The sequence below is a fragment of the Perna viridis genome, chromosome 15, assembly GCF_037379345.1.
Source record: "Perna viridis isolate PV_CMFRI_1.1 ecotype Kerala chromosome 15, ASM3737934v1, whole genome shotgun sequence".
In the NCBI taxonomy this organism is placed as follows: Eukaryota; Metazoa; Mollusca; class Bivalvia; order Mytilida; family Mytilidae; genus Perna; species Perna viridis.
Window position 1 is genome coordinate 14336206 of NC_142459.1, and position 14736 is coordinate 14350941.

A 14736-nucleotide genomic window follows, 5' to 3' on the forward strand; every position below is an offset into this window, starting at 1 on the left:
ATTTTGCAACCGAAAAGTTTATTTTCAGCAATAACTTTCTTAAAAATCAACCTATTTTTACAATATTGGTATCATTGTAATCGTCTCATTCTTATCTTTCTTTCTAAAACTGCCTGTTTAACTTTAAATTGAATGTTGTAAAAGTACATGTACATGTATAGATTTGATAAATCAAGGATTTTTATAATAGACACTATAAAAATCCTAAGATAAGTGAGGAACTTTTAAATGGTAAGTTTCAAACTAGTTATTTTTTTTTAATGTTTACTTCTTGTTTTATCCAATGCTTCAGATGCTTTCATGTAAAATTGACCAAGTTTGTAAGGTTACTGACTGAATTGATTTAAAATAGTTAATAATGATTCTGCCATAATAGCTTTACACTATAATCATATATGTTATTTCGGTAAGCGACTGTATTAGTGCAATGAAAGTGGTTCTCTTTTGTGTGTATGTGAAGTTTTTACATCTTCAGGCAGTAATAAGCAGAGCGAGATGTTGATTTTACTTCATTTATTGTTTTTCGTGATCAAGACAATATTTAAATATAACTGCCATCATGATCATACTGTGAGTCAAGACAAACCAAATCTAATGAAAAAAAAATAAAAATCTATTTAAATATCAATTAGTAAGAATATCTGTTGTAACTGCAAGAAATAATTACAAGAAAAATCAGTGTACACATGTTAGAATGTAAATACAACATGGCAAGATAAAAAATTGAGTCAATGCAGTACTTTTGCAATGAAACTGACCGTATGTTTTTTTAAATGGTGTGATATTTTAATAGAAAAGATATTTAATTTTCAAAATACTTATCTGATAAAACCACTAGAACAGTTATGTCAAGACATGAAAAATATCTAATTTTTTTAGGTGTCTTAATTAAGAATAATACATGCATTTTATGATAGCAGATATGATGCATGAGGTCAATTTCACTACAACATAACTTATGATTTTCCTATAAAAACAGCAAGTACATCTATATGGAAAGTCCAAGGATTCTCTACAATAAAAGATCATTAATTTAGTATGTGTACTAGATGTTATAAATAGATAAAAATTGGTAAAATCATTGTACTACTGAAAGTATAACAGATATTAATTGTCTTGAATAAGTGTACATGTCATACACAAAGACCTAGGAAAAATATTCATCATAATACTTTTTATATTCAGAACAAATAGATTCAAACTGTGTTAAAAACCAGGTTCTACCACTGGTGTCCTTGGGGTTGATCTCAAAATCTGAATAATCTGAATAAAAGATAAAAAAAAATTTCAACAACACTAATGTCATCTTTGTTGGGCCATTTGAAGACATTTTTCTTAAGGTTAGACATTGACCAGCAACATCAACCTGAATCTAAAACATTACAAAACTGTGAAATTAGTGTTACAATATAAACCATTCAGCATGTAATTATACCCTAATTCTTGGCAATATTTATTTGTGTATCCTCATCTACATGAAATATGCATGTCCTCCATAACGTGCTTTCACTTCAAGTCGGCCAGCGACAATGTTACAAAAATGAATCTGATGTCCAGCAGCAGGTAGCAATCCACATTTGAAGATCCAAAATTGTCTTGCGAACTCATTAGCATCATAAAGGAATTAAGAATTGACATCAGTAAACTGAAAGAAACAAGAAGGGACCACAAAGAACCAGGCTCAACAAGCAAAAGGCTTCAATTAGTAGTCAAAAATGTTGTCAAAAATACAATTCTACTAAAACTTTAATGAATTATTATTTAAAAGCTAATTTAAAAAGTAAAATTTACAAACTGCTCTCAAATTCAATATTGCTCAATAATTCTAAAATGACTCTATCTAGATTATAGCATTCTGTACATTTTATTTTCAAATAAATCTTATCAATAAAAAGATTGACTAAAGAACTAACCGGAATAGTTTCTGTCTGTCAGTAGTTGATATATCTCCCCCTTGGTGATCCCATTTGCCAACAAGAACTCATTAGTAATATTGTCCAATTGAGTACTTGTTGATACATCCTTTAACAATTCTCCAAGTGTAATACATGTAGTTCTTGACTCAACAGTGGCTAATAAAATAATTACAGATCAATGACAGTCACAATATTCATGCCCCGTGCAGGTCCGGGTGTCAAAAGAATAGGCCTGCAGCAGCGCTAAGCTTGTCGTAAAAGGCGACTAAATAGTGCTCAGAAACCTAGCCAGGGGCTAGGCGCTCTGCCCACAGAGCAACTGGGATGTGTGCCCCAGGTGGTGGAATGGGGTACCCCTGGCATGTTACATGCTGGGGTTGTCAGGCTATAATAGGGAAAACCTGACTGCAACCCATAGTGGTGCAGCGTGTTGGGAAAGATGCCACTTTCCTCGCACGTTAAAGAACCCTGCTGTGGTATTCGATAGGAGTAGGAACCTTTGCGCTCCGCCACAGGAGGCTAAATTGCCCGACCTTACCCACCCCCCTTTCTCTAGTGGCAATCAAAATTTGTCGACCCTGTTGTCCTTGTGACCCATCCTTTTTTTTTATCATTTCATGTTCATTGTCTGAATATAGCTGAAATATTGCTGCTCGGACGTTAAACCCCAACAAACAAACAAACAAACACAATATTCATTAACCATAGCCAGCAAATTGAATTATATAATAATATATCAAAACACCACAGACTGTTCAGAATATAGTAGTTGAAAAAATTAAATACATGTACATGCACTAAAATGTACAAGTAACAACTAAGGACGGAATTACTTTCCCTATCAAAATGCTAAATACTTACTTAATACTGCTTGAATATTTAAAGAGCATTGATAATGCTGAAAAAAAAGTAAACAAGCACCCCCCTTTTCCTAAATGTCGTATTCGGTAGTAAATCAATCATATTCGTAGCAGATGAGAAAAATAGAGATTTTAAATCCCATTATTCTTTAAATAATAAATTATCATTGACGTAAATCCTACGTAGAAACTCCAAATTTACTTACAAGCACAGTGCGAATCGATAACGGATTCCGTTAGGTCAGGGTCAGCCATGACGGTAAAAGTGTCTCGAACGCTCTATAGCCGCCTATTCCAACGCTTAAAATAAATATGTTCCTGATTACAAATCGAGAGCAAAGACAATTAAATTTAAAGAAAAAAACTTGAAGAATTCGAATATGCATGTCGTTAAGCCGTACTCCGTATATTTACCTTATTTTTTTCTCTTCGAAGTATTGAAAACAAAATTTCAAGGTCGATTTGGGAAGTGTATCGAAAACGACTTCCATTCTAAAGATATTTAAATCCTAAGCTCTCATTGGGTGTTATTTTTATTTCAATATGACGTCAGGAACATATTTATTTTTAAGTTTGAAAAACGTATACTCCGCTGAAAAAACGTGCCGCGCGACGTTAAATCCGTATTGGTACCGTTACAAAAATGACGATAATTTATCCCCGTTCCGAGAACTATAAACAACAAGACTTATATTCACTACAAAAAGTATTTTAAATATTTATTCATAAAAAAAGTCATAGCTAATGTAACCTCCGAAATAGAGGGATTTTGGTAACGTAAATACTAAGTCAAATTCTTTACCAGAAAACAAAATGGCGGCCATATATGATCAAATTAAAACTGATTTTCTAACTCTTTCATAGGGGATCTGAAGGCTAATTTAATACAATTTCAGCTTAATCACCTCTATATATATGTGTTAAATTTCTGAAAGCACTTGATCATCAGAGAAAGGTCTTTCAATACAATAAGGGTGTCATGCATATATTAATCATGCAGTTAAATTTACTCAGTTTGCAACCTTCATTTTAAAAAGTTAGCAGGTAAGCAATAAGAATACAAATTACTGACTTAACACAAACATACAAAATCAATGTCCCTTTTTTGTTGAAAAAAAAAGCATGCTATGTGTTAAAGTGCCCTCTTCCCTGCGTCCCTCTATTTTCAAATCCTAGCTAGAACACTGCATATACAAGAGTACATCCCTGGCATAGTTTTAAATGTACATGTATTTCATATGAAAAAACTGTTTTCTGCATTACCACCCATTGTAGAAACAAAAATAAATCTAGCACAGTTTAGATATAGAATTGCCTTAACATACACCAGGGCTATATTGGACAGATATAAATACTTTCAAATAGGTATTTCCCTATTGTTGCCCCATGATATTCTATTTATAGCACATTTTTCAACCGTGCTTTTTGGAACCAGACCGAGTTAATGACAAATTTATGTAATTATTTTTCCATTATATTTAGTATTTCATTGATGGCATAAATGATATTAGTCCGAATTTCCTCTGACCCTGCAACCCTCCTCTTTATTTGGATATTGATATAGGAGGGTTGCAGGGTCAGAGGAAATTCGGACTAAAATGATATCTTCAAGATCGTAAATATTGCTGACATGCTACTACACCAATGTAGTGACACTGGTGTAGTGACAAAAATACCCACATTTGGTTTACACTCAAGTTTGATGTACAAAAGTAAATGATTTTTTACTTTTTTATGTCATTTTGAGACGAAGTTAATGAGAAGTAAAGGAATTTTTAAAGCAGCAGTTGTTATTGGCATTTGAACTTTAACGCTGAAGTGGTCAGAGATCGACATTTACTCCACGTGCGGTGCCTAATTAGTGTAATTGGCGAATTAGGAGATTACACAAAATTTTGACGCCTGTTGAGAGTTGTAATTAGGTTGGGGTAATTAAATTGTCACTTTCGCCGCTTGAACAACAGATGTTGGGCTTACTTTTTTTTGTACTTTCGAAGATTGAGACTCAATTATTTTCGTCATTCTGACAGGTCTTTGTCATTGGCGAAAATGACGAATGCTAGAAAATTCACTGTCAAAGTCTATCAAGGTTTCATTTGAAACGGAATGAAATCAATCCAAGTTACTTTGATGTTTACATGAGATTGATGTAAAATGCATAATACAAACGTTTCAATGATTTAAAAGAGTTGTGTCACTTACCTTCGGTCAACCTCCTTAAATATTACATGTATATTGATGTCTTGGTTCATAGGGTCTGTAAGTCTGTTTCTTGTTCATTTTCCTTACCAGAATTTCTGATGTAGAATGTATTGAAACCTGAAGACAGGTATGTATTTTATTGCTTACTTATGGGATCTTGAAATGTATGGCAAGCCAAAGTGGACAAAAATGCCTATTTATTAATATTTATAAATAATTATAAATATTTGCAATCCATTCATAAATATATATAGTTCAATTATAAATATTTATAAATCATTTATTAATATTTATGATTCAATTATAAATATTTATAAATTTGGCAATTATAAATATTAATAAATGAATTATAAATATTTATAATTCAATCCGAAGTGGACAAAAATGCCTATTTATAAATGAATTATAAATATTTGTAATTGTCTTGGATTTATAAATATTTATTAATATTTATAAATAGGCATTGTTGTCCACGTTGGCTTGCCATAGAATTGCTGTATTACAATGCAAAATCTTCTGCAATTTACCTTTATCATTTCGGTATAGAAATTTGTCATATTTATTGGTACAAATGTATGTTGTCAGGCTATGATGTAGAAAACTTGACCGCAAACCATATTGGTGCACCGTGTTGGGAAAGATGCCACGTTCCTCGCATGTTAAAGAACCCTGCTGTGATATTCGATAGGAGTAGGAACCTTTGTGCTCCACCACAGGAGGCTAAATTGCCGGACCCTACCCATCCCTCCCTTTTCTAGTGGCAATCAAAGATAATTGATTCTATTGTCCTTGTGCCCCATCCCTGTTTTCATTTCATCATCATCATTGTAATTTCATGTTCATTTATCATCCATTTCATGTTCACTGCCTGAATATAGCTGAAATATAGCTGCTTTAAACCCTAATAATCAATCAATCAATTTGTTGGACAAATGTAACAAGCCCTAGTGAGATTTTTATCAGCAACTGTGACTTACCTAGAGTTCCAATGAAGTTTGCCATTATTTCCTTTTTTACAGATGTTTTTTGGTAGTGAACGACTCACCATTGTTTCCTTTGTTACAGATGTTTTTCTGTAGTGAACAATGTGCTATTATTTCTTATGTTATAGATGTTTTTTGGTGAAGAACAAGTCACCGCTATTTCCTGTGTTACAGCTGTTTTTTTTTCGATGGTGAATGACTCACAATTTTTTCCATTTTTACAGATGTTTTTCGGTAGAGAATGATGTTTTGATGATGGTTGGTAACTCGTGTAGAAGCCTACAATGCCTGTATCTAGATGGTTGTTACAGAATCAGTAACCAGTGGACAAGTAATGTATGTTACCATATCGTCCTGTGATTTCATGGAGATCATTTTCCTACTGTTTTAAGGAAGGGGCAAACCTGTTAAACCTCCCACATTAGGGGGAGACTCCCACAGAATCCATAAAAAAATTAGAATCTCTCACATACAATTAAAGATTTATTGGAGGGTTTTGGCTAAATTCCGTGAAAGATACTAATGAGACTGAGTTTTACATTCAAAATTTGCTTTTACGTTTAAAAAACTCCCACATGAGACAGTGTCTATGGAGGGAGACTCTAACACATGAACTGATACATAAAAATGATGGCAGTGATTTTTATAAAGTATTTTAAATATGTTAGAATTAATTTATAAAATTCCTGATGATGACCATTAAAGTTTACATTGTATTGAAGTTCATGGGTTGACTGGTAAGAGCGAAAGTACTTAAATTTGTGGATATCAATTTTCATGGATTAGGGAAGAAACACCAGTCCATGGATTCTTGAATTTATGCTTTTTAGGTTTTCAGTTTACACATCTATGGTATGATCCTTTTCGTTGGGAACCAAATTGTGTGGTTTGTCCTATCCACAAAAACCACGAAAATTGGCACCCCACGAACAATAGTACTTTCACAGTAAATAACAGTATCGACTGATATACATGTACAAAATGTATTCAAATGATCAGAGATATGTAAACTTAATTAATAAACAAAATGACAAAATCCTGATACTAAGTTGTAATTTGGAAATTTACTGCTTACTGGGCCAAAATACTGGGCAAAAATAAGGGTTGGAAAATAACTGTTTCACTAAGATTTCAATTGACTGATATTTTTAAAAAATTGCCAAGACAAACATACCGTACAATTTACTGTCCAATTCTTCCTTCAAAATAGATGGAAACTTCAGCAATTTCAAGAACAAATTTAAAAAAAAATCCTGTTATTATTGTATATTGAGTAATTATCATTCGCTTACCCATAGAATGATAATAAAACATTTAGTGATCTCTTGCTTTAGTCTTTAGAGCTTGAAGAGGCATGAACAGGAATCTTTCCTTATATAAATATTCTTTCTATTCTAGGTAGGTGAAGGTTGTCCTCAACTTAGAGAGCTGGTACTCAGTAGATGCAGTCAGATGACAGACATTGGCATTGGAAAGATAGCCCAGAGCTGCCATAACCTTCAAAATATCATACTGGATCATTGTAATAAGGTAAGGCCACAAGTTGCTGGTCAAAGGTTAAGAAAGGTTCATCTAGGACTGCTACATGTATAACCATTATGATATTATACTGGATCATTGTAATAAATTGAGACCGAAGGTCACAGATTAAAAGCCAGGATATGTTAGTTTAATACTACTGTAACATTAAAAAAATACTGGATCATTGTAATAAAGTAGAGTCAAAGGATATGTTATTCTAGGGTTGCTATAACATTCAGAACATTTGCGATAAGGTAAGGACAAAGGTCATAATCCAAAACAAGGTAGTCTTTGAATGCCATGATCTTCAAAAGAATGTGTACTAGATCATTGTAATGAGGTAAGGTCAAAGGTCATGTCTAGTAAGTCTTGGGCTACCATAGCCTTCAAAATATTATTGTTCTGAATCAATAGAAGTTTAGATTGTAGGTTTTACATGTAGGTTGAAAGTAGTGTTAGTAGTGAAGTCATTCAGAAGCATCATAATATATTCTTACAATGCATTTTGGTATCATATCAGAAAGGCTAAAGGTCATATGACTGAAACAAAGTTTGCACAGAGCTTTCAACCTGTGGAAATTCATTCAGGAACATTAAAATATAGCTTTATGTCTGTGAGGATGTTAGCCAAGCATACCCCAGATCTCCTCTATAAGCTTATACTTCAGGTTACAGACACCTCTGTTTTGATGTTAGCCAAGCATTGTCCAGATTTCATGTATAACTTATATTTCAGGTTACAGACACCTCTGTTTTGATGTTAGCCAAGCATTGTCCAGATTTCATGTATAAGCTTATATTTCAGGTTACAGACACCTCTGTTTTGATGTTAGCCAAGCACTGTCCAGATTTCATGTATAAGCTTATATTTCAGGTTACAGACACCTCTGTTTTGATGTTAGCCAAGCACTGTCCATATTTCATGTATAAGCTTATACTTCAGGTTACAGACACCTCTGTTTTGATGTTAGCCAAGCATTGTCCAGATTTCATGTATAAGCTCATATGTTTTATTTTTTATTGTAGGTTACAGACACTTCTGTGAAGATGTTAGCAGAGCATTGCCCAGGACTTGACTTTTAGGAGCAATATGGCAGGTGTCTCTAGAAATCAGAGGACACTTACCCTACCACTGCACATGGTCCATGCTACCAGTTTTTAGTTGAGTCTGAGTTGCTCATTTACTTTTGTTTCTTTGTACATATTATTTTGATTATTGCATGTTCTTTGTTGTATATGTCTGTTTCCCATGTCTGGTTTTTGTCCCTGGATTACATCCTTTTGATTTCCGTTTGAATCTTGTTCCCTTGATTACTCTTTCGATGATTCAAAGGTCATAGGTTAGATTTGTGTAGATGATTTTTATGAGGAATTCAGGTGCATACTATTGTAATAGGGATATAGACGTTTTGCAAGATGTAGGTTTAGGTCATCTTATTCAACACTGAAGGTTGTTGAAATTAGATATTGCAAAGGAGCAAGTTTATATTTATCGTTTCCCATGTTAGTATCAAAGCAAATAACTGCTTCCAAAGGAGAAAGTTTTACTTTTATTATGGATGTATTTTCTTTTGCTGTTCATCATATTTCTAATTTTTCAAATCAATATTACATTGCAATGATTCTCTATTTTTTTTTAGATCTATTTTCAGTTTGACTCCTTCCCCCTTTTTTCTCATCTCTTTTCAGTTTTTCTTTACTGTCTAATCCTTTGCTACGGCCTTGAAATGTAAATTTGCGAGACAAACACATGGAAGGAAGTCAGGAATAATAATCTAGCTGATACATCTTTTAAATTTGAATGCTATTCTACTTTTCAGTGTATTTTGATCAAGATTTACACATCTTTGATGATCCTAGCTTCCTGATGTACAGTTATTTTTTTGTTGACATGCAAAGGGAGCTAATCCAACCTTTAACCTGTTCAGGATTGAAACTTTTAAGTACTGTTAATATGTTTAAAACCTGTAAAAGAACTTTCTATTGATGTTGGGTTTCATACATTTGTAAAAGATGGCACTTGCAAGAAACAGAAAATGCTGACCTACAATTTGTTTATCTCCCCCATTATTTGGCACTTTCAAGAAACAGAAACTGCTGACCTACAATTTGTTTATCTCCCCCATTATTTGGGGGGTTGTGGTTTGTGCTTTTCTTGCACACTTTTTAGTTCTTATATGTTACTCTTTCTTCTCACACATTGCTCCTTCAGGTTTTCCAGGCTTTGCTTTGTCAACTTAATTCCTAAATTGTTGCTTTGATATTCTACTCCTTCCAATGCATCTAGACAAAATTTGTTTAGAAAGAGTAATGAAGGGAACCAAGGATATAGCAGTAATCAAAAGAATGTAAGGGACAAAGACCAGACATGGAAAACAGACATACACAACAAAGAACATAAAATCACACATACTAAGTAACAAAAGCAAATGAGCAACTCCAACTCCAGTAAAAACTGGGAGCTTGGACCAAGTGCACCGGTAGGGTAAGCAGAAATGTCACATTTTTGTACCCCTCACTTTCATATAGTGTGGTATATATTGTTACGGGTGTCCTATCTTCTATCCATACTTCCGACCATTGTACAGAGGGGTATCCATCTTTAATCTCTAATACCTTCTACATCACTGGATGGAATTAAATGAAATTTTCAGAAGATTCTTTATGATTAATTTTCATCCTGCACTCCTATTTCAGCTTTTGATCCAAATCAGTTTGTCATTATACCTATGTCTTATCAATTACTTCTCCTACACCGCTGAATGGAATTTAATGAAATTTTACAGAATATTACATATTGTGTATGATTATACATAATTGTTGTATAAATGAGAGATGAAGATAACAAAAACAATTAGAATGAAAAAGTATTACTAAATTAAGATTTAATTTTTATAATCTACAGATTTTTTTTCAAAATGGCAGCTAAATTGGCAAAATATCAACGTTGTTGGATATCAATGAAATTAATTTTTTTTTTATGTATTACAAATGTATTTGTCTTCAGAGTTTTACCCTTCATATATTGTCTGTCATTCCATCATATCCTCCTCATTTTAAATACAAGTTTAATAGAGTAATCAAGGGAACCAAGATTCTAGCAAAAATCAAAAGAATGCAATCGAGTGACAAAGACCAGACATGGAAAACAGACAAAAACAAATAAACTAATTAAAATGATACATACAAAGTAACAAAAGTAATTGAGCAAATTTGTATTGATCAAGATATTAAATGTATATGCTTTTAAAATTAATATACAAAATGTATGTCTTCAAATACCAAAAAAGAGATGCTGGTCTCTCATACACATTAGCGGAACTGATTATTTTTTCTCTAATTTCAGATGAAGAATTTGGAGTACCTTGACATATCAAATTTACCTGGGGGGAAGTATAACTGCTGCTGTTGTTTCTCAGCTTACAAGACAGTGTGATAAACTGGAGTGTCTAAATGTTTCTCTGAACCTGACTGTTGATGATCGATGCATGCAAGAGATGATGCGATATGGACAGAGATTAAAGAAGTTGTTTTGTGACAGTTGTAGTATTAGTGATGAAGTATTTTTGTACATTTGTACCCCAACTCTGTCTCCCCAACCATCCATTTGTCCACCCTTCCAACCATCCATCATTCTGTTAATCCATCCATTTGTCACTCCATTTGTCCATCTGTCATTCTTTCCATCCATTTGTCTGTCTGTCCATCTGTCATTCTTTCCATCTATTCATCTGTCCATTATCTGCCATTCTGGTAATCCTAACATCCATATGTTATTCTGTCTGTCCTTATTTCATCACAAATACATTTACTTCCAATGGACGAATTAATTAAAATTATATATGAGGTTTCATATAGATGGGGCATACATTTGCGCCTGTCCCGTCAGGAATTTCTGGCCCCTGTATGTCTTGTTTCGTTTTCACCTTAGTTTTTTTTTATGTTACTTGAGTAAATAGGGGCAACTCCTTCGCTGTACCTGTGAATAATGATGTTCGGGGCCAGCCGCAGCCTGTCCTGTGGTGTGAGGGTTTCCTAGTCGTTTGGGGCCAGCCACAGCCTGTCCTGTGGTGTGAGGGTTTCCTAGTCGTTTTGGTCCAGCCGCAGCCTGCCCTGTGGTGTGTGGGTTTCCTAGTCGTTTGGGTCCAGCCGCAGCCTGCCCTGTGGTGTGTGGGTTTCCTAGTCGTTTGGGCCCAGCCGCAGCCTGTCCTGTGGTGTGAGGCTGGTAGCCTTGTGCTGACATTTTTCGTCAGGTGGGGTTGAGTCACTGACATATACACCTAATCTCGTTATGTTGTAAGCAATTTAAGTCACTGTCTCATATCAACATCCTGTTTTTTTTATTGATTTTGGACTACTCTGCGCTCTATGATTGAAAAACTTTTGAGGAATGATTTGTTGAGAAATTGTTGTTCATCTCTCAAAGAGATACAGTATTTCTATTGTCTTGTATTGTTGTGTACCAGTTTTTGTACTGTGTTTATTACAGGGTTAAGAGGAATAGCTACCCATGGCAGAAATATAGAGAAACTGGATCTTGGTTGGTGTAAAGATGTCACAGATAAAGGCATCTGGGATATAACAGAAAACTGTCCTGCTCTCAAATATCTTGGTCTGATTAGGTAACTATCGTGATAGGATTGACATCTGTTTCTTACTCATGAGTGTGATCATGATTAATCAGTACATTTGTATCAGAAATCATGCTTATTTTTGGAATCATGTTTGTGATTATGATAAATCAATATCATAATTCAGCAATAGCATGGTGTTCAATGATTTCATGATATAATAGGGGTGGCAAAAATATTAAATGTAATAATTGAGTACTCGGATTAAATTGTTTTGTGAAAAAAATTAAATTTTTTGTTGGGGTATTGTTTTTTGTTATAACCTCTTAGACACCATATTGAAATATGATGGCATTGATTAGTATGTTTCAATGGAAAACATAGGAATTATCACAGAGCTAAATGACTACAAAACATAACTTGCATGACACTTGTAATGTACACTACTCATCATATATCTATCAGTAGTTACTCCTGACTAAACAACCCCCCCCCCTTCCACACACACACAATTAATTTTGGAACAGCCTAAAGCTGTATGTAACCAAGCAGGACATAAGAATAATAAGAATATATATATAAAAAAAAAACGTGACACAGAACTCCTCCGGAGCAAGTTACTTACTTAAGGCAAGTTAAGACAAGCATATAAAATATAGGTTTTACCTTTATTTGTATTTCATGATATTATGTTTTATTTTTTAAATTTAAGATGCGATTCAGTAACAGAGAAGGGAGTAGAAGACATGGTTGAGAAATACCCAAACATTCAGTTTTCTACCTTCTTTATGGAGAGTAGAAAACTCATCCAGAAAGCTATTGCTAATGGTTTCAAGTTTATTGCTGCATCAGAACAAAAATAAAATTGTTTTATGTTGACTTCATGTCTTTTGTATGCCCTAGGTTTTTACTATCGTTTTTACCTTCATGAATATTTGTAAGACATCTAAAGAAATGCTGATCTGTCAATCATGTGAAATCATTTTTAAAGGCCAGTGTTTTAAGACTGAATGTGTTATGGTATAACAGTGTTTGTCCCTTTGCGGTCTGTAGTTCACACTTCACACAATGACTAAAAAAACCTGCCACAAATGTTTGTGGAACTTCGATTAACTGTATCTTTTGACTTATATGAGCTCCATTTCAATTTTTATGAATTTTCGATTTTTTTGGATTTTTTTAGTTATGGGACTTTAATTGTACAGAAATGGGAAGGTTTTTTGTTTTTTTGCACTATAGCTCAAAAACCTGTGCAGCAATTTCATTGCAATCATAAAACATTGGTAAAATGTTTATTGATATTGTTGAAAGCTCTCTTTTAATTTTTGAAAATTTATGATATAACAATTTAGAGTTATGGAATTTAATTTATTAAAAAAGAGGAAATTTTGCAGTTACCTTTATTGCATAAGACTATATCTCATTCTTGGTTGCTGTATTCAGTCCATATTTTTCATATCTGTTTGAGGTTTGGCCTCTGCTAGCTTAAATAGCTGTGCTCCATGACACATTTTATTTTCAGAATTGTATTTCAGGTGAGCGAAGAGTGTAGGATGCAATAGTTTCCCCTAGTGTAATTTATGATGTACTACCTGAACCAAATTGAAATACTTTATGCTGCAAATTTATAATACGTTTTAAGGAGGTAAACCTACGGTAAGGGGCACAACTCTTACAAATCTATGAAACGATGTAATCATCAAAGTAACTTGTATTGATTTTATTCTGTTTCTTGACTCTTGCCTTAGTCCTGGATTATTTTTTTACTTGTGTCATGTACACTGGAAGTAGGTCTTGTAGCTGTTTCTTTAGTAATGTCAGAATATAGTGTAGTTGTCTATCTATGTTTCCTTTAACACGCAGGTGTACAGTACTAGTTTGAATTACATGTTTATTGCACCACACATAAAAATCAAATGGTTGAACATTTACTGTTCTTTAATTCTTGATTATTATCAAATCGTTTGTTATTTATAGATATAACATTGGTTTATTTATAGAAATAACATTGGTTTATTCAGATTTTTTGAACATGCAACAAAACGCACGGCATTCCAATGGGAACAAATTGTTGATCTATTGTTTTACTGCCATGACGGCCGAGATTGTATAAAGCTCTTAGCTGGTACACTTTAACCAGGGATAGCTGCATTTATGTTGTGTCAACAGACGTGCGATAAAAAGCTATGATGTCATAAAGGAAACAATTGTTAACGTTACTAGTAGAGTTGGCTGCATAGCATTTGTTATTTGTTGTGTATGTCTGTTTTCCATATTTGGTATTTGTCCCTGGATTACAGTCTTTTGATTACCGCTTTCTTTGAATTTTTGCTAGAAACTTGATTACCTTGATTACTCCTTCAGTTCTTGAATAATTATCCTATGCCTCGTGTATTTTGTCTGAGAATTATTGGTATAACATTGATTTATTCATAGTCATAGACATGCAACAAAACCAGTCTATCAAAATCTTTATCACATTTTATTCACGCAATTAATAAAAACAATTACAGGTTCTCATTAACACACAAGAGGTTATAAATTATTAACCTAATTTTCACATTATTTATTAATTTATTAAGTATTAAGTCGTAAATTTGTCATGGAATTCACACGAACCGACATTAAAGACATAACAATGACCAGTGTTGCCTCCTGATTGGCTGATTCTATTTAAGCAACA

At 33.4% G+C, this 14736-nt stretch overlaps 1 protein-coding gene and 1 long non-coding RNA gene across 2 annotated transcripts; one reads left to right on the forward strand and one right to left on the reverse strand.

Moving 5' to 3' along the window:
• Window positions 1-1261: 1261 nt before the first annotated feature.
• Window positions 1262-3503, reverse strand: LOC148597058 (uncharacterized). The gene is made up of 4 exons (XR_015918789.1): window positions 3191-3503; window positions 2983-3076; window positions 1914-2072; window positions 1262-1645 (listed from the first exon to the last, which is right to left on the reverse strand). It is a non-coding gene; the product is annotated as an uncharacterized LOC148597058 (long non-coding RNA).
• An 8347-nt stretch (window positions 3504-11850) lies between these two features.
• Window positions 11851-12932, forward strand: LOC148597059 (F-box/LRR-repeat protein 17-like). The gene is made up of 2 exons (XM_088562985.1): window positions 11851-12104; window positions 12766-12932. Exons 1-2 carry the CDS (start codon window positions 11851-11853, stop codon window positions 12914-12916), a joined length of 405 nt encoding a protein of 134 aa, XP_088419111.1. The 3' UTR covers window positions 12917-12932.
• Window positions 12933-14736: the final 1804 nt, after the last annotated feature.

Excerpts from the sequence above, each read along its gene's own strand:
- LOC148597059 (XM_088562985.1), top strand. The coding sequence starts at position 11,851 with ATGATTGAAAAACTTTTGAGGAATGATTTGTTGAGAAATTGTTGTTCA. Across the intron at positions 12,105-12,765 it reads AAATATCTTGGTCTGATTAG|ATGCGATTCAGTAACAGAGA; the intron begins GTAACTATCGTG and ends TTTAAATTTAAG.